This window comes from Mustela erminea, chromosome 13 (genome assembly GCF_009829155.1).
Source record: "Mustela erminea isolate mMusErm1 chromosome 13, mMusErm1.Pri, whole genome shotgun sequence".
In the NCBI taxonomy this organism is placed as follows: domain Eukaryota; kingdom Metazoa; phylum Chordata; class Mammalia; order Carnivora; family Mustelidae; genus Mustela; species Mustela erminea.
Genome location: NC_045626.1, coordinates 82,596,428 through 82,613,920, shown reverse-complemented (window position 1 = coordinate 82,613,920; position 17,493 = coordinate 82,596,428). Strand labels below are relative to the sequence as shown.

Below are 17,493 nucleotides of genomic sequence, written 5' to 3'. Positions count from 1 at the left end.
TAGAAATTGGCCCAAACCAAATGTCCTTCAGTAGCAGAAGTATTCTGGGATGGCTATACAATGGAATACTATACAGCCGTGAAAAGGACACATTACTGTAGACACAGGTGATGGGCAAAAGAAGCCAAGCATAAAGGAAGACATGCCATCTGGTTTTATGTATATGAGGGCCCCAAACAAGAGGATAGGAATCTTGCAGAAGCCAAGAGGGTGGTTTTCATTAAGGGAGGTCAAGACTAGGAGGGAGCATGGAGATCTTCCAGGAGCCAGAATGTTCTAGATCTTGATCTGGGTGGTGGTTCCGTCAGTGTGTGCATATACAAAAGTTCAGTGGGCTATAAATTTAAGATGTGGGCACATTACTGCCTGGAAGTTACACTGCAATGAAGAAGAAACGTAAAGTAGCTGACCTAGTGCTCAAGAAGTAGGAGGGGCACCTGGGTGGCTCAGTGGGTTAAAGCCTCTGCCTTTGGCTCAGGGCATGATCCCAGGGTCCTGGGATCGAGCCCCACATCGGGCTCTCTGCTCAGCAGGAGGCTTGCTACACCCACCCCCCACTACCTACCTTTCTGCCTACTTGTGATCTCTCTGTCAAAAAAAAGAAGAAGAAGAAGAAGAAGTAGGAAATTGAAGTATTCCTATGCTCATTACCCATTCCCTGCCAGTTATCAATCATAAATCTTGATACATAGTATTTGCTCAATTGGGGCTCTGTGTTCTCTCCCCACCCCTGACGTCGATCGCAGGATCTCTGTCTGTGATGAGGACAAATTTGGCCATAACGAGTTTATCGGTGAGACCAGATTTTCACTCAAGAAACTGAAGCCCAACCAGAAGAAGAACTTTAATATCTGTCTGGAGCGGGTGATCCCGGTGAGCACCTTTGCCCGAGGCGCGATGGGAGAGAAGGATTTGGGGGCTGGGGACCTTCCTCTGGGCCTGCAAAGGGGGTGATCTGCGGGGTGCCTGACAGTAGAGGTAGGAGGGAGATTTCGGATCAGAGTGTGGGCGTTGGCACCCCAGCTCTGCCTTTTACCAACTCTGTGTTGGCATCAGTTCTGACCTCGGAATCCTCCGTGGTGAAACTGGGAAGGGCAGTGTGCTATAGCAGTGTGGCCTGCCTGGGTTCAAAGCCCAGCTCTGCCACTTCCCTGTTCCCTGGCCTTGGTCAAGAGTCTGAACTCTCCTGAGCCTCAGTTTTTCTTGTCTACAAAATGGGCTTTCTAACAGGACCTGCGCCAGAGGAGGATTGCATGAAAGATAGAATCAGGGAAGAACCTAGTGTCTAATAAGCACTCATAAATTAACTGTGTATTATCGTGGAAAATAATGCTGGCTGACCCACTTGCCGGTCATGAGTGCATAAAGCACTGCACAGAGCGACAGGAGACAAGGTCACGTACTGCTTAAGAGCACGAACTCTGGAGCCAGACTCCCTGGGTCTGGATCTCAGGCTCTGCCATGTATTATTTATTTAACCTCTTTTTTTAACCAAATTACTTATTTTATTATTTTATTTATTTATTTTTATTTATTTTATTTATATTTTACTTTATTTTAACCAAATTACTTAACCTCTCTAGGCCTTAGTTTTCTCATCTGCAAAATGGAATCCTGTAGTAAGTACCAGCTTCATAAGGTCCTTTAAGGGTTAGTGTGCAATAGGAGCTATGACCCCTCGGTGTGGCACTCGCCTTTTCGGACAGAACAGGAACCACACTGAGGCTCTCCAGTAGGGCCATACCTCAGAATCAACTGGAGATTTTTATTTTTCTTTTTTAAAGTTTAATGTATTTTAATAACAAACTTACAGGAACAGTACAAGAGACAGACAACATTAAAAACATGTATTTGCAGGCAGGACAACTCAATTAGAAGAGTGTAGTGACGATGCATTCCGTCACTGGGAATGTATGACATTTTGTATGACAAAAATGCCACAAATTCCAATTAGCTGCCATCGATAGGAAATTTCCTTGTTTGAAAAACAAAACCAAACAAACAAAAAAACAAATGCTGGCATTGTCCAGAAAAAATGTAGCCGGTTTATTGATCATGGTTATAACGTTGAACCTGCTGAGAACTGTCCACACATACTAACTTGCATTCATGCCTTAGGTCCCCACATTTGTTAAAAACTCACATGCAGATGAAGACAGAAACCTTGCCAATACCTGACTTCTGTCCCTTTTTTCTGCTGGCAGTCATTACTTAGGTATCTTTTGACTCCAGGGAAGAAAAAATACTTAACTTTCAGAACTACCAATAACAGAAAGACTTTTTTTTTTTTTTTTTAAAGAATGGAACATTTTCCCTCCTAGTGGAATCTCAAGGACATTTCCACGTGTGCCATATCCTCCCAGGATGTCTCTGGCACAGTCGTTACACGTTTGGCATGGAGACCACCCATACTGGCGTCTTTATAAAGACCCCATAGGGAGGCCTCCCTAGCCTCCTGCAAAGCCCCCAGAGCTGCACTCTGGACACACAGATCAGTTTTGCAGTCCTGAGTACCTGCTCGCCCCAGACGCTGCAAAGGAAGTTTGTGCATCTTTGGATGCTCAGTGCATTTCTGAAAACGTCTGATTTCATAGCACCAGGTCTATAACAATGAGGTTTTTCAGCCCTTCGGTAGAGGGTGCAGTCCGGTGGGCTGTGTGAGCCCTGGCCCTGGAGACCTACTCATTTCCCCTCTTTCCCCGTGGCTGCTGCTGCCAGAGCCCATAGCGCTGGGCACTGGAGTTAGCGAACGAGAGATGGTGGCCCAGTGGCGGCGGCAAACTCAGTTCCCAACTCGAGGTTTTTAAACCAGAGCTTTACAGACTCAGATCTGTGGGGGTCTCCCTGGAGATCCTGACTTAGTGAGGTACAGTGGGACCCAGCCATCTATTTTCAGAGATAATCGAATCGGCCCTTTTACCTATGGGCCCCTTGGGGAGGGGCCCATAGGTTAAAGGGGGAGTGGGCAGCCAAGATCCCACCGCAAATCAGTGGCTGTGCTCTCAGGCACCGGCCAGAGCCTAGCCCTCCTGCAGTCACCAGGGTGCCTGCTCCCCTGGGCAGCGGGCCAGCTTCCCCGTGGGGACGCTATTGCGGGCAGGAGAGGAAATCCTGCAGCATCCTCCTACCAGATGGCCGGCCGGAGGATGGAGGATCTGTGTGCCACACCGTCTTTGTGTAGCACCAGCGAAGGAACAAGACACGACAAGGAAAATTGCAAGGAGCAATTTACACCAAGCGCCAGGCTCCAAATAAATCATTACGCGCAATCCAAAGAGTGAGGTGTTTCCTCTGGGTCTTTTCCTGGGACAGCTGCTGCTTCCAGCCCCTTCTTCCATCCCTCACCCAGTGAGTACAGTTGGTCAGGACTGTGGCCAGGCCCCCATCTGGGTATTTAGCTCCGGAGTTTGCCTTTTTTGCTGTGAGGGAATCAACCAGCCCCAGAGGCACGAAGGTGGCAGGACAGGCAGAGGCCCGGAGTAGCCACAGGACCCTCCTGATCTTTTGTTCTTTGCCCTTAACCATCCCTCTTCCAGTTACCCCCATGTGCCCCACCAAGGGCAGGGGCCTCATCAGTGCCCCCCGTCTCCTCTGGATCCCAGTTCTCCTTATCCCTAAAGTGAGGAGGTTGGACTCAGCCGGGGGTTTTCACATAGTGTTCCTCAGAGCGCTAGAATCCCACAAAAGGACCTTAGGAGCCACAGGGGAAGAAGTACCTGGTGGCTCAGACCCCAAGACCCCTGTGCCACTTCTACCGGAGCAGATAAAAGCTTACCTGTTTTGTGTATTGGGGGGGGGGGGGTTCCTGCCACTTAGTGTGATCTTAGGCAAGTGGCTTAACCACTCTAATCTTCAGTGCCCTCCTCTGTAAAATGGGTTAGTAATATACCCTATATCATAGACTGGTGTGCATTCACATAGTCTGTCAAATGGTTAATGTTATGTAAGTTTTGTCTAAAAGGGGAAGAGCTGGAGGGCCACAGAAGCTTGGAGGTCCTGCCCTCATGGGTCTGGATGCTGACAGAAGGGTGAAGGTTTTCTGGTCCTTCTTGTGCGGGGAGATGAGCCTCACAGACTCATGTTATCTTTCCTTTCTGTTTCCTTCCTCTAAGATGAAGCGTGCTGGAACCACTGGGTCAGCCCGAGGCATGGCCCTTTATGAGGAGGAGGTGAGCACTAAGGGGGTATCGAAGCCACAGTCGGGGTCCACCATCTCTTTCCTCTCTTGCCTAGCGCCTTCTTTCTTTCTCCTAAAACCACTTGCCTGTCAGTTTACCACAAGAGGGGTACCCTTGTGCCCGAGGCATTAGAACACGAGACCCATGAGACCTGGAGCCCCCACCTTGCGTGGGCGCCCCACCCCACATTCTCACCCCCAGGACACACCCTCGAGCTCCCCTGTTTGTTGGTTAAGCTCTGCTGGCAGTTCTGCAGGACCAGAGCGATGTCACTCTCCCTCTGTCCATGGGGACATGGAGGCTGGGGTTGGACCACACCTCTGTACTCTTTGCCCAGGTCCCTCATGCAACCCCAGGGACTCTAACTGTGAGAAAGCTGGTTGACTGTGGCAAATCTGAGCTTGGAGTCAGACTGGAAGCAGCGTCTAGCCCCACTTATGGTCACTCAGGGCTCTGTCCATGTCTAAGTCAGAGTAAAGTTTCGACTTTAGTGTGCCTTGGACTTGCACCCATGTTGGTGAGCCCTCGAGACCAGAGGGTGTCTGCTGTCCGTGGTGCTGAGCATACTGGGGAGGGCCAGCTCTTCCTCCTCTCTACAGACTCCTCCCTAACACTAGCCATCCATCCAGTCGCCCAGCCTCCTCCCCTTCCTAGACTCATATACCCTCTACTGCAGCAGGTGGAACGTATTGGTGACATAGAGGAACGTGGCAAGATCCTGGTGTCCCTCATGTACAGCACTCAGCAGGGAGGCCTCATCGTGGGCATCATACGCTGCGTGCACCTGGCCGCCATGGACGCCAACGGCTACTCAGATCCATTCGTCAAGCTGTGAGTCACTGGGACTGTGAGTCGACCCCAGAGGGGGTCCTAGATCCTTGCAAAGGGAAAACTAGAGAGCTTCCCCAAGATGACTGAACACTGGGCCCAGAGAAGGAAATAAGCCTGTCCAAGGTCACACCATGAGATGGTGCCCAGAACTGGCTAGAGTGTGAGTCTGGCATCTCAGACAGTCAGATTGGTGTGTCACATGCCCATATGAGGAGTTTTGTGGCTCTTTGCCCTCCATTGGGACAAAGGCAGTTGGCAGCGTTGCAGTGACCCCATTGGGAGCCCCCTTGAATCAGCAACATGTCCCTCCAGTAGTCCAGAGCCCCACCGCCAAAGAAGCAATCCAGCTTTTTCCAGTGCAAATCTGGAAATGTTTCAAGAAAGGACCTTAGACTTTGAGTTATTCCCAGAAACTCCACCATGGGGAGTCAGAGAGTCGTGTTATCTGTTAGTGCAGAGCCTCTGGAATGATGCCAAGATGGGGTTCAACAGACCAGGGCTTTGCTAGCGGCAATGCCTGAGGCAGGGAGACGGGAGAGCTGCTAGACCACCATGCGAGTCTGACTCATGTGAGCAGTGGGGAGAGATGGGCCAGGGGAAGCATCGTGGATGCAAGTTCAGCAAGGCCATCAGAGTCCTCAAGGTCCAAAGCAGCCATCAGACAAGGCCCATGTCTCCTAGAAACAGGAATCCCATAATATTCCTGCCAACTTTAGCCATCAGCCCAGAGTGGGGCCACGGCACAAACATGGCTAGGTTTCCAAGGGCAGCAGCTGAGACCTCGGTCAGCAGTGCTGTAGCTGGAGGTCCGCACAGCACATCCTCACAACCACCACTGAATCAGACGTGGGTTCCACTCCTGTCTCTGCCAGCTGCCCGCTGTATAACTGTAAGCAAGTTATCCTAACCTTGGATTCTTCCTGGGCACAGTGGAGACAGTAGTGTCCAGGAATGGGCACAAGGCAAAAGGTTCAAATAAGATCTCATGTAGAAAGCAATTCTAAATGTTCCTGGTATAGTAATATTTGCCCTACTCTCAGTAGACTTCTGCATTGCCTTGTGGCAGCTAAAGGTGTGTTTCTATGGATATGATTGAAAGCTTGGGCTCTGGATCCAGACTGCCTGGGTTTGAACCTTAGAGCCCATAGTCCTCAATATGCTCTAGCTGTATGACCTTTGGCTAGTGCCTTCACATCTCTGGGCCTCAATGTCCTCACCTGTAAAATGGGAATAGTAACATTGGTCATTAGGTTCTGCCCTCCAAGAAGCACACTCCAGGGCTAAATGAGATGTGCAGGAGATTTATTGGGGGGAAATGCCCGTGAAGAAAAATTGAGAGGGAGCCAGCGGAGGACCTTAGGGAAAGCAGGTGGGGTGGAGGAGAGGGCCGGAAGGATGGTTAGGCAGGAAGAATCTTAGATCGCAGTACAGTTCTGATGAAGTTACAGCCCAGGTGATGGGGAAGGCTTGAGCACAAAATGGCTCATTGCAGGAGCCCTGCATCTCCCGGCAGTGGGCCTGCCTGGTGGCCCTTGCTGGCCCTGCTGACCCAGGTGCTGGCTGGGAGCCCAGGACGAGCACTGCCACGGCGAGAACATTGGGGTAAATTCAGAGCCCAGCCACCTTGTCAGTCCATTTTGCCCCCCTGTGGCTGGAGGTCTGAGAGGAGCATTGTCATGGGGTCTGGTACACAGTAGGTGCTCATTAAACATCTGCCATTCTGGTTCTAAATCACTACCCTTCCTGTTCCCCCTCGTGGCAGAGAGCATTTGTTTATGTTCCCTCCAGCCTGGGAGACGTTCCCTCTCCTGGCCTCCCTCTCATAATAGAATGCAGTGCTCCCTTTAAGGTCACGGCTAAAGAATTAGGCCAGGGTGGACTCTGCTTTGGATTTTCTTCGAATGAGGGTTTAGTGAACAGAAGAACCCATGAGTCGGGGATGAATTTGATTTCTGGGAGTAACTGGGTTTTGTTTCTCATATGGGCCAATAAAGAAAATTAGCTCATGGGCCGCTGTCCTGCACTCTGTTACATCCCAGCCTCCGGCAAGCTGCTTTTCTTAAATAATTCTCCCTACCTACCCCTTTCTTCCATCCGCCCAATCACTGTGGAGGAAGGAACATTGCTGTGGTCACCCAGAAAACGGTTGCCCTGGTGACCATCATGGGAAAGCTAACAGGAGGCCATTAATCAGTCTAAGATTGAATTAAGATTTTTTAAAAGATTTTATTTACTTATTTGACAGAGAGAGAGAGAGAGAGGTCACAAATAGGCAGAGAGACAGGAAGAGAGAGAAAGGGAAGCTCTCTGCTGAGCAGAGAGCCCGCTGCAGGGTTCGATCCCAGGACCCCGAGATCATGACCTGAGCCAAAGGCAGAGGCTTAACCCACTGAGCCACCCAGGCGCCCCTGAATTAAGATTTTTAAAATCAGAATTGCCCTTTATCTTTGCTCAGCACTTTATACTGTTCAGTCCCCGCTTTGTGTCCCTTCTTTAAAATTGTCCTCAAGGGGTGCCTGGGTAGCTCAGTCCCTTAAGCATCTCTGCCTTTGGCTCAGGTCATGATCCCAGGATCCTGGGACAGAGCCTCACAGAGGGAATGGGGGTGGGGGGCAGCCTGCTCAGCAGGGAGCCTGTTTCTCCCTCTCCCTCTGCTGCTTCCCCTGCCTGTGTGCTCACGTGCTCTCTCTCTCTCTCTCTCTCAAATAAGTAAATAATTAAAAATAAAACAAAATAATAAAATTGTCCTCAAGGGCAGTAGGAGGTATAGGCTTTCAGTTGTGGAATGAATGAGTCACAGGGGTGAAGGCACAGCAGAGAGAATATCATCAGTGGCTTTCCAGTAGTGTTGGTGACAGATGGTGACTACCCTTGTGGTGGGCACAGCAGAAGTGTAAACGTGTAGACTTGTCAAGTCACTGTTGTGTATGCCTGAAACGAATGTAACACTGTCCACTATGCTTCAATAAAAATAAATAAATAAAATAAATTATCCTCAAAAGCAGTTTTGTCAGTGAAGGAAAAAAATGTTTGCCCTCTTTGCAGATTGGGAACCTGAGGCATGCTGAAGCTACACTTAGGTTCAAAGTTGCACAGCTAGTGACAGCTTTTTTTTTTTTTTTTGAAGATTTTATTTATTTATTTCATAGAGATCACAAATAGGCAGAGAGACAGGCAGAGAAAGAAGAGGAAGCAGGCTCCCTGCTGAGCAGAGAGCCCCATGCGGGGCTTAATCCCAGGACCCTGGGATCATGACCTGAGCGGAAGGCAGAGGCTTTACCCACTGAGCCACCCAGACACCCCATAGTGACAGCTTTAATGAGAGTCCAAGTGTCCCAACAATTAGGAGCTTTTGGCCCATCTTACTTATTTGCCCAGAAAATACTGGTTGAGCACCTACTATGTGCCAGGCATTGTGCTTACACTGGGGAAGAGCTGTCTAGGCAGAGGAAATGGTATATGCAAAGGCCCTGAGGTGGAAAGGAGAGTGAATGGGGAGTGAGGTGAGGTGAAGAGCGTAGCATAAGAGCAGGCTGGGCTAGAGCTTTAAAAGCCCCATCAAGGAATCTGAACTTTACCCTAAGGTCCAAGGAAAGCCACTGAATAGTTTTGAGGAGGACTGATTGTAATCAGATTTGTATCTTCTCCTTTCTGTGTATACAGTCACCGCCTCCCCAGGACTTAGGGGCAGCCTAAGGGGTAATTGTGCCACTCTAGGAACCACCATCCAGGCTTTCAATCTGACCCTTTGGGACTGAGTACTAGCTAAGAGGCGAGCGCTGGGTTGGTTACGAGCTGTGTGACCTGGGGCACATGTCTCAACTTGTCTGGATGCTCAATTTACTTGCACATGAAATGGGGGGTTGTAGCCTTACCCACAAGGGTTTGTTGAGAATGAACTATCCCGCAGGTCCTAAGTGCCGTGCCTGGCAGCTCTGCTCTAACGCACATCGATGTTGTTAATGTCAACTCATGTCCTGATTTGTGCAGTGATTCTCCGGGCACGGGAGGGAGCCTTTGGGGTCAAGAGGCTGATCTTATTCATTAAGCTTCCTTCGCAATAGCATCTCTGTCTCCCTCAGCTGGCTGAAACCGGACATGGGAAAGAAGGCCAAACACAAGACTCAAATAAAGAAGAAGACCTTGAACCCTGAGTTTAATGAGGTAAGGGTACCCCACTTCTGTCATGCTCTGGGATATTTCCCATGTGCGAGGCAGGAACAAGCTCTGTACTAGAATGTCATGATTCACATCAAAACAGTTTTCTGTTGCGGCGCCGGGGTCGCGTAGTCGGTTGAGCATCTGACTCTTGGTTTCAGCTCAGGTCACGATCTCATGGTTTTGGGATCGAGCCCTGCGTCAGCTCCCTGCTCAGTGCGGAGTCTGCCTCAGATTCTTTCTCCCTCTCTGTTGCCCCACCACCCCTCCCCATTCATGTTCTCTCTCTCAAAAATGAATAAATAAAAATAAAATATTTTTTAAAAAAGCTTTCTCTTATACACCCACTTGAATTATTTAAAGGATAGGTAATGAGTTCCTTGTCACCAGAGGGAATCAAGCCTAAGACAAAAGCCTATAGATTAGGCATGTCATAGGAAGAAGCTGCATTTGGAGACAGACGGAATGAAATCATGTCCAGGGTCTAGTAGTCTGTGGTCCTGAAATTTGAGGAAATAAGTAGGGATAGTGATGCCTTTTACCAGTCACCCAGTTGGCACTGTCCCCTCTCTGTCCCTCACTCCCCATGTCCATCCTGGGTAGCAGGCCCTACTAAGACCCCTATCTACGTACTGTGCCCCTTCCGGTTGTCTCACTGTCCCTTGTCAGGCATTTCACATCTGGACTATTGCAGTAGACTCCTGACTCACTTCCTTGTGTTTGGCCCATCCTCATATAAGCATGAGCTTTCTGAAGAATGAATCTGAATTTTTCTTCCCCATTGCTTAACCCAGCAGTGGCTCCTTAACTTCTTAGTGTGACAGTCAAGCCCTTTCAAAGTCACGTCCCACCCCTTCCCCAGCTCACCCTCCCCGCCTCAAGTCAACCTTACTTCGCGCGGGTCCTTGGTACATCTCTTAGCCTTTGCGCCTGCTGCTCCCTTTTCCTGGGCTTCCATCTCTCTCTCTTTCCCTCTCCGGAAGACTCTTAGTCATCCCTTAAGGGTCAGTGTGTTAAAACCCCTGCAGGGTTCACGTGTTCCTGCATGTCATGCTGTCCCCCTGGATTTCTGTTATTTGTTGGCAAGCGGTCAGATCCTAGGGGTCCAGAACTATCTGTTGAATGTAACGATCTGACGTCAGATCAGAGTCAACATTGTTTTTTACCCAAATGTTGGAAAGTGGGCCAAGAAAACTACAATACAGTGTGCTTTGTGCTCATTTTGCTTTTGAAATGCATGTGCCCATATCCATGTGCATGGAGAATATTCTTTGTAAACAGAGCTCAGAGCATCACTGGCCAGTAGCTCAGTGCATCCTATCCCCAGGTCCCTCTTTCAGCTGGACCCCTCATGTCCCAACTCTGACTCCTGAATTTTGAGTAAGGAGCCAATGACTGCGGTCCTGTCTACCTGCTCCTGGAGTCTGAACAAGTCATTGAAGAAGAAATCTAAAGAGCCAGTAAGCCTCATTAGCAATAGAGAAGATAGGAAACAAGGCCAGACACCAGATCTCATCACAAACAGGCACAAAAATCTTATAAAATGTTAGTACCCGGTGTTGGTGAGCCTGTGGGGAAATGTATGCATCATGCGTAAGAGACCAAACTGGTCCAACTTCCTAAAGGATGTTTGTCATGTTGTCAAAATGTCCAAAATCCTTAACATTTTGTAATTTAAATACCATTTATTTGAGGAACAGGTAATATAGTCACATATCTGAAAATTCCAAAAGTACCAACGGATGTCCAGTCAACAGTCCTCCTTTCCCAGCCTCTTTCGTCTACTTCTCTTCTTCTGAAGGAGCTCTACCAACCACTTCCAGGGTGTATAAACATACTGGACAAACACGCATAGGGCCGGCTTTCTTACTGGCCACAAATGGCATTGTGGTGGACATCGCGGCTCTCTATCTTAGAACCTTACGAACTCAGAGATACGATACTCAGAATCTATCCTGAATAAGTTATGACGGAGTTGCAAGTATGCCTTTCATCTGATTATTAATGGTAGTGGAAAGTTGGAAACAACGTCAGTACTCCGCTGTTGAGCATTATATTGAGGTTAGGGACAGTGACCTAAGCATTAAAGGAAACCAGAAAGATATTTGCTAACGCGCTAAACTGGTTTTTTACGACGTGTTATAAAACGGGAAAATAAGGCTCTCATAATGCAGCATGTTCATATTATACTTTACATGATATTCAAATGTTTCATGTAATATTCAAATTAATATTCATGTTGACTTGAAAACATACATTAATGTGGTCGCACATGGGAAATGTTGACAGTGGCTATTCTGGGGTAGTTAGATAACAGGCTTTGGGGGTTGGGTTTTATTTGATTTTATTTTAGCTTCCTCATTTGTTTTAACAATGAACATGAATGGAGGTGCCTGGGTGGTTCAGTGGGCTAAAGCCTCTGCCTTTGGCTCAGGTCATGATCTCAGGGTCCTGGGATCGAGCCCCACATCGGGCTCTCTGCTCTGCAGGGAGTCTGCTTCCTCCTCTCTCTCTGCCTGCCTCTCTGCCTACTTGTGATCTCTGTCTGTCAAATAAATAAATTTTTAAAAATCTTAAAAGAAAAAAAAACAATGAACATGAAGGCATTTTACAGTTAGGCAGAAAAGTGGTGTAGAAAATCTGGAAACCCAAGCCTCTGTTCTTTATGTCAGTCTCAGGGCCCTCGACTACCCTCAATCTCTAAATGATGGAGAGAGGAAAACCTACTTCTGAAGCGACCAGAAGGGAAGAACTGAATTCACGGCTATTTGCCTTCAAGGAAATCTGACCAGGAGCAGCTCTCTTAGAAAAACCCCACGTCCTGATTTTAGAGAGTTATTGAAATGGGAATCACGGGTTTTGAGAGTCTTTGTTATACAGAGTGTTTGTTGAAAGGGGATTGTCCTGGGGGTAAAGGATCCAGCAGGAGGGCCCCCTTGCTCCCAGGTGTTTGGTCCCTGAATCCCTAGGGCTCATCCCCTTAGCTTCTCTTGCCCAAGGATCAGGACCCTCCCCCTCACCTGTCTTTCTCTGCTGCATCCAGGAGTTTTTCTATGACATCAAACATAGTGACCTGGCGAAGAAGTCCTTGGACATCTCGGTCTGGGACTATGACATCGGCAAGTCCAACGATTACATCGGTGAGTGCTCCCGACTCCCAGAGACAAGCTCCTCCTCCCTGGAGAGAAGAGCCTTGAGGATCCAGGCTTCTCTTAGAGGGTGCTGGGCTCTCCCTATCTTCTGGCGGCCGTTTCATCCAAACACCACCTCGGGACCCAGGGTACCGATCTGGGTCCAATTTGGGGATGCTTTTATAGGAAAGGGCTTACGAAGCTGGGTGACTGGGTCATGATGGGTTATTTGCTGAACAGGTAACCAAATCACAGAGGAGAGTGGGGTCTGTGGCCCCCAAAAATAGGGTACGAAGGAAGTCCCCTTAATTTGTGAGGCCTGGAAGAAGGTTCTAGTTTTCCCAGCCCCCCTTCCAACGATGAGGAAGATCATTCATGAAAGGTGGAGCAGGAATGTACTCCAGGCAAGGGACACAGCGTAAGCCAGGGAGTGGGGGCAGGACTGGGCAGGGTGGCCGAGCTGACCCTTTGGAAATAGACGAGGGGTACCCAGAAGTAGCGGGAGACAGTTTCAGTGAGTGGGGTGGTGACTTACAGAAGGTCTTAAAAAAATGCGATAGTGAAGCTACCACATGGTGCTCCCATAGGGAACCATGGCGGGCTCCTGAGTAGCTGGTGTGCGGGCAGAGAAGGCCCGTGGTAACGTCATCACAACAGCCCTCCGTAGAGAAAGACCCCAGGTTGCCGGAGGGGTCACCGCTTGCCGGCCGCTTTCCCCTAGCTAGACATTAGGATCCAGAACGAGAGTCCCATGCGCCCCTCCACGCTGACCGCCTGCCTCTGTCTCCTCATCCGGCCCTCCAGGAGGCTGCCAGCTGGGGATCTCGGCCAAGGGAGAACGCTTGAAACACTGGTACGAGTGTCTGAAAAACAAGGACAAGAAGATTGAGCGCTGGCACCAGCTACAGAACGAGAACCACGTGTCGAGCGATTAGGATGGGCCCCCAGGTCCCCAGCTCCGTGCCCCACCCCGTGCCAGGTCACTCGCCAGCCTGACCCTGCCGCCCTTCGCACTCTGGCCTCTCTCCTCTCTGCCTCCTCCAACCCCCTCCCTCCCCAAGCCTGCCTTTGAGGTGCCCCCTGACCTTGGGCACTGCTGCCAAAGACCTTTCTCCTCCGTCTGCGATGCTGTGCTGCGGGGCCTGACTGCAGCCCCTCTCTGGTCCCTCCAGGAGGGAGAGGAAGGCGGAGATTTGTACAAGGAGGCTGGAATTTAACACCTTTCTGTCTGGGGAAACTGCAAAGGTTCTTCATCATTTAGGACTGTTTTTAGAACCTCCTGGCCTTGAAAACACACACACACACACACACACACACACACACACACACACACACACACCCCTGCGTTTCCTGGGTCGTGTCTGCGTATACGCTCAGCTGGTCAGCAGACTGGAACCAGGCTGCGAGGGCCAGCACTGTGGCAGAGATAGAACCTCCAGGCCTCTGCTGCCCCTCCACGCCACACGCCCTGATTGCCAGGAAGACAGACCACCGAGCTTAAACTCCCCGGTGACTAGGAACAGACTCTCCTGGCCCCAAATGCATCCAGACGTGGACACGCAGAACACACAAAGGGGCTTGGTAGCCCCGTCTTTCAGGATGCCCCCTCTGTTTGCTTCCGAGCAGAACCCAACACCCTTTAGTGTCCCCCCCGCCCTCCCCCTCCCCATCCTGCCCTCCTTCCTCCCTAACCCTACATCGCGTCAAACTCTCTCCTCCTCACCCTCCTCTCTCCCTGTCCGTCTCTCTCCGTCTCCTTGTCCTCTTTCTAAGAGGGTTCAATAGCAACAGCAAAAAATACCTTAAGCCAGCCTCGCCCCCTCCCCAGCTTGGCCAGCAAACTCAAACTGCCCCCCCCTTGGAGTTCCAGTTAGGCCCGTGTGCTTCTCAACCCCTGCCCATGTCTCCTGGTGGCAGAACCAGGGGCCCCCCGCCCCCCGCTGGGCCTGCTGCTGGTGCTGTCCCAGGTGCGTGGTGGCCTCCCGCCAGCTCTGTAGACGCCCCTTAGTGGGCTTTCCTCTGCCCCTGGGCTCCCCAAGTAGGTGCAAAAGGCAGTTAGAAACCAGAGCTCTGGGTCTGGGTGGGGGCGGGGGCTCTCCAAAGCCCCCAGCCTTCCCCCTCCCTCTGCTCTTAGTTAAGTAAACACTCTGCTCTGTCCGTCCCTGGCGCTCTCTGCTTCTCTGAATCCCCAAGCCCTGCCTCTCACGCAGAATCGCCTTGAATGTCTCTGTCCATGATGCTGTCTCAGTTTGTCTGTCTGCTGCACCCTTTCACCAAGTTTGTCGGGAGCATAAGATACCATCGTGAATGTGCAGCTTCGGAGAGTGACAGATCCTGATGCCAGCGGCCATAGTTCCATCATGAATCATTTGGGCTCTCTTCCCCCCAAATTAAAAAAAAATAATAGTAAAAAAGAAGAAAAGGCGATGAGAATGAATGTTAGAAATGTGAGGCTGGGGTCAGGGCGTCTTCCCTGCCCCGTGAGAAAGGCTTGTTTTTTCGCCGGTTTCCTTGGTCTTCCCCATGAAAATCACATCCCTCTGTCTGACAGCCCGTTGTCTAGAGACATCATCAGATGGACACGCAAACTCTCACTTTCTCCAAACGCACCATTTAACCTTTCTCAGTCAAGGCCCCCGCCCTCAGCTCCCTGCGCAACTCATCGGAAGACTCTGATTTCTTGCCTTGAATAACCATCTTCCAAACACCAAGCTCTTCGCCTTCCCCAAGATGGCCAATGGCTTCCAGGCTGCCATCTTGCCCCCCAGTCCTGTCCCTCTGTCAGTCCCCGTGGCGCCCACTCTCGGCCCACCTCCTTCCCACGGTCCACCCCGAGAAGAAAGCATGCTAGCTGCACTGCTCAAGCCTGACGCTGGTGTTGGCGCTGGAATCAGCATGCAGCAAGCTCACGGTGTCCCCGGACCGGGCGCCTGCTGTCCATGACAAGTGTAACCCCTCCCTGCCTAGAATACACACATGCCCTCCAGTGCATGCCGAACCGCCCACTGCCTTTCTTTGTGATGATGTAGCCAAAAATAAAGTAGGAATATCCAGGAAAAGCTGGTGGTCTGGGTTTTTCCTTTCTGGTTTCTGGAAGTGCTTCCTCCTCATCAGGATACTTGATGCTATTTGGAGAGTCAGTGTTTAATGAGCATCTGCTATGTACCAGCCCTTGGGGTTTCGGCCATGGACAAGGCAGATGTGGTCCCTGTCCTTGTTGGCTGACTCCATACCCAGGTAGAAGAATGCTCTTTGCTGATGCCCACCCAACAGGGGGCCAGCATCTCTTCTCCCTTCTTCCTCAACCTTGGGGAAAATCCTGCATGGCATGAAATGAGACAATGTCAAGATGCAAAGAGAAAAAAGAGCTGAACAAAGGCCAAGTTCTATTGACTCACTTACCTGACAGAGGAATAACCCAAAGCCCAGGGCAGGGAACGACATGGCCAATGGCTCACGGCAGCAATGCCAGAAAGGAGCTGTTTCACTGGACTCCTGATGCACTGTCCTTAACATCCTGGTTAATAATATCACAGATCATCCATGTCTCCTTTATGTTCTTCTATCCTGCAAGGAGCCTTCACAGATGGCCCTCACCAGTCCTGAGGGCTTAGTCCTGTGGGCTAAGGAGCTAACCAACTTCCCAGGGGGTTTCTTAATCTCGCCAAGACCTATTCCAAAAGTGTTTAAGCAATTTATCAGGAATGTTGGTTACTTCCCAGAAGGAATCATCAGTTTCATCCACCAGATTGCCAATTTAGAGACAAGATCTTTTTCTTATCCCCAAAAGGGTGGTTCTCAATCTTAGGGAAGAAATAGGCCTATTAGAGTCGCCTGTAGAGATTTTCTTTTCAAACTACCCATGCTCTCCCTGCCGCCTAACACCCAGACTCTAACTGTACACTGGGGACGAGATGTATATCTGAATATATTTCCTGGTTGATGCCTTGTGCCTCCCACCTCCCTCATGACTTTGCCAACCACTGTCCTAATCCATCTGTTTTTCCTACGATTTAGCCAGCTGCCAGCAGGTGGAGAGAGATACCAATTAGGGCCGTGGAGTACCCCCCGCCCCCAAGGAGTAGCAGGAGGCACTGGTTCCCCTGTGCTCAGGGCAGACATTACTAATCTCTCCCCGTGCTCATAGCAGACATTGCTAATCAAATTGGCATCTTCCCCACAGAGCCTGCCAGCAGCCTCTGAATCCTTCTCAACACAGCATTCTAGGCAACCACCACCAGTCAGTCATGAACAGATGAAAAGAAAGCTAATATCCATCTCTAAAATGATTGAGCTCCTTCCCCAGGTATGTAGACCTGCCAAAGAAGCTAAGATGAATCTCCATGAGGAAAGTTTTCAAAACTATCAGTACGCCTGACTTGACTAACGATCTTTTTCTCCCTCATTGAAATAAAGCACAATGCATGTGGCAATACAGTGCCCAAAGCACCTGACAATAAAAAAGGCATGCCAGTTTTGTAATCAGTTCCGTCCAGCATTCAAATCCTGACTGGCACACTCTAGATGTGCAAACTCACTTCTCAGACTCAGTTTCATCATCTGGAAAATGGGAACAACTAGAAATATTTCCAAGAGGTGAGATGAAGTTGCTGGGGTCTGGTCTCCCACCAGGGCTGATGAAGGTGGGCCCCGGGAAAGGGGAAGGTCGAGGGGTTGGGGGTGCCTGGTGAAATCAGTACAAGTGGATTAAAATGCTCTGTGCTGTGGAATCCACTGGGCTGGCCCCTCCTCTGCTGAATCAGATTTGCCAGGGGTGTTGGCCTAACACATTTGAGCACCTTGGAAACACAAGTCACCGTGCATGTGTGGGACAATTATAGCTAACTTGGCCCTGGCCCAAACTTGCTGGGTGACCTTGAACACATCACTTGGTCTGCAACTCTTTAGGTAGGACATCAGAGTGTCAGAATTAGCTTGGTTGCCAAGACCCTCAAATGTGCCTTAATCTCCCAATTGTTCAGTAAAGACCTAGACCTTTTTGCTGAGGGCAGGCCCCCTGCCTAGAGTCCTGCATTGTCTCTATTGCATAAAACACAAAAATTTCTTGTTGCTGTGTCTTCAAGAGGAACAATAAGTTAAAGCCACCTGCAAAACATGCTCTGTCATAATCCTGGATTTTTCCAATTGTTTCCTCAATCTTTTATAGTTGTGGTACTCTTACCCGGTTTGATACA

At 49.8% G+C, this 17,493-nt stretch overlaps 1 protein-coding gene across 3 annotated transcripts in view; it reads left to right on the top strand.

Moving 5' to 3' along the window:
- The window catches only part of RPH3A (rabphilin 3A), a 100,208-nt gene extending 84,858 nt beyond the window's left edge, over positions 1-15,350 (top strand). For all 3 annotated transcript variants that reach the window (XM_032310746.1, XM_032310747.1, XM_032310745.1), the window contains 6 exons: positions 747-873; positions 4,113-4,169; positions 4,855-5,009; positions 9,092-9,173; positions 12,211-12,307; positions 13,103-15,350. In XM_032310746.1, the coding sequence (XP_032166637.1) occupies positions 747-873; positions 4,113-4,169; positions 4,855-5,009; positions 9,092-9,173; positions 12,211-12,307; positions 13,103-13,233 (649 nt within the window). In that variant the 3' untranslated portion in view covers positions 13,234-15,350. The remainder of the gene's footprint in view (positions 1-746; positions 874-4,112; positions 4,170-4,854; positions 5,010-9,091; positions 9,174-12,210; positions 12,308-13,102) is intronic.
- The last annotated feature ends 2,143 nt before the right edge of the window (positions 15,351-17,493 follow it).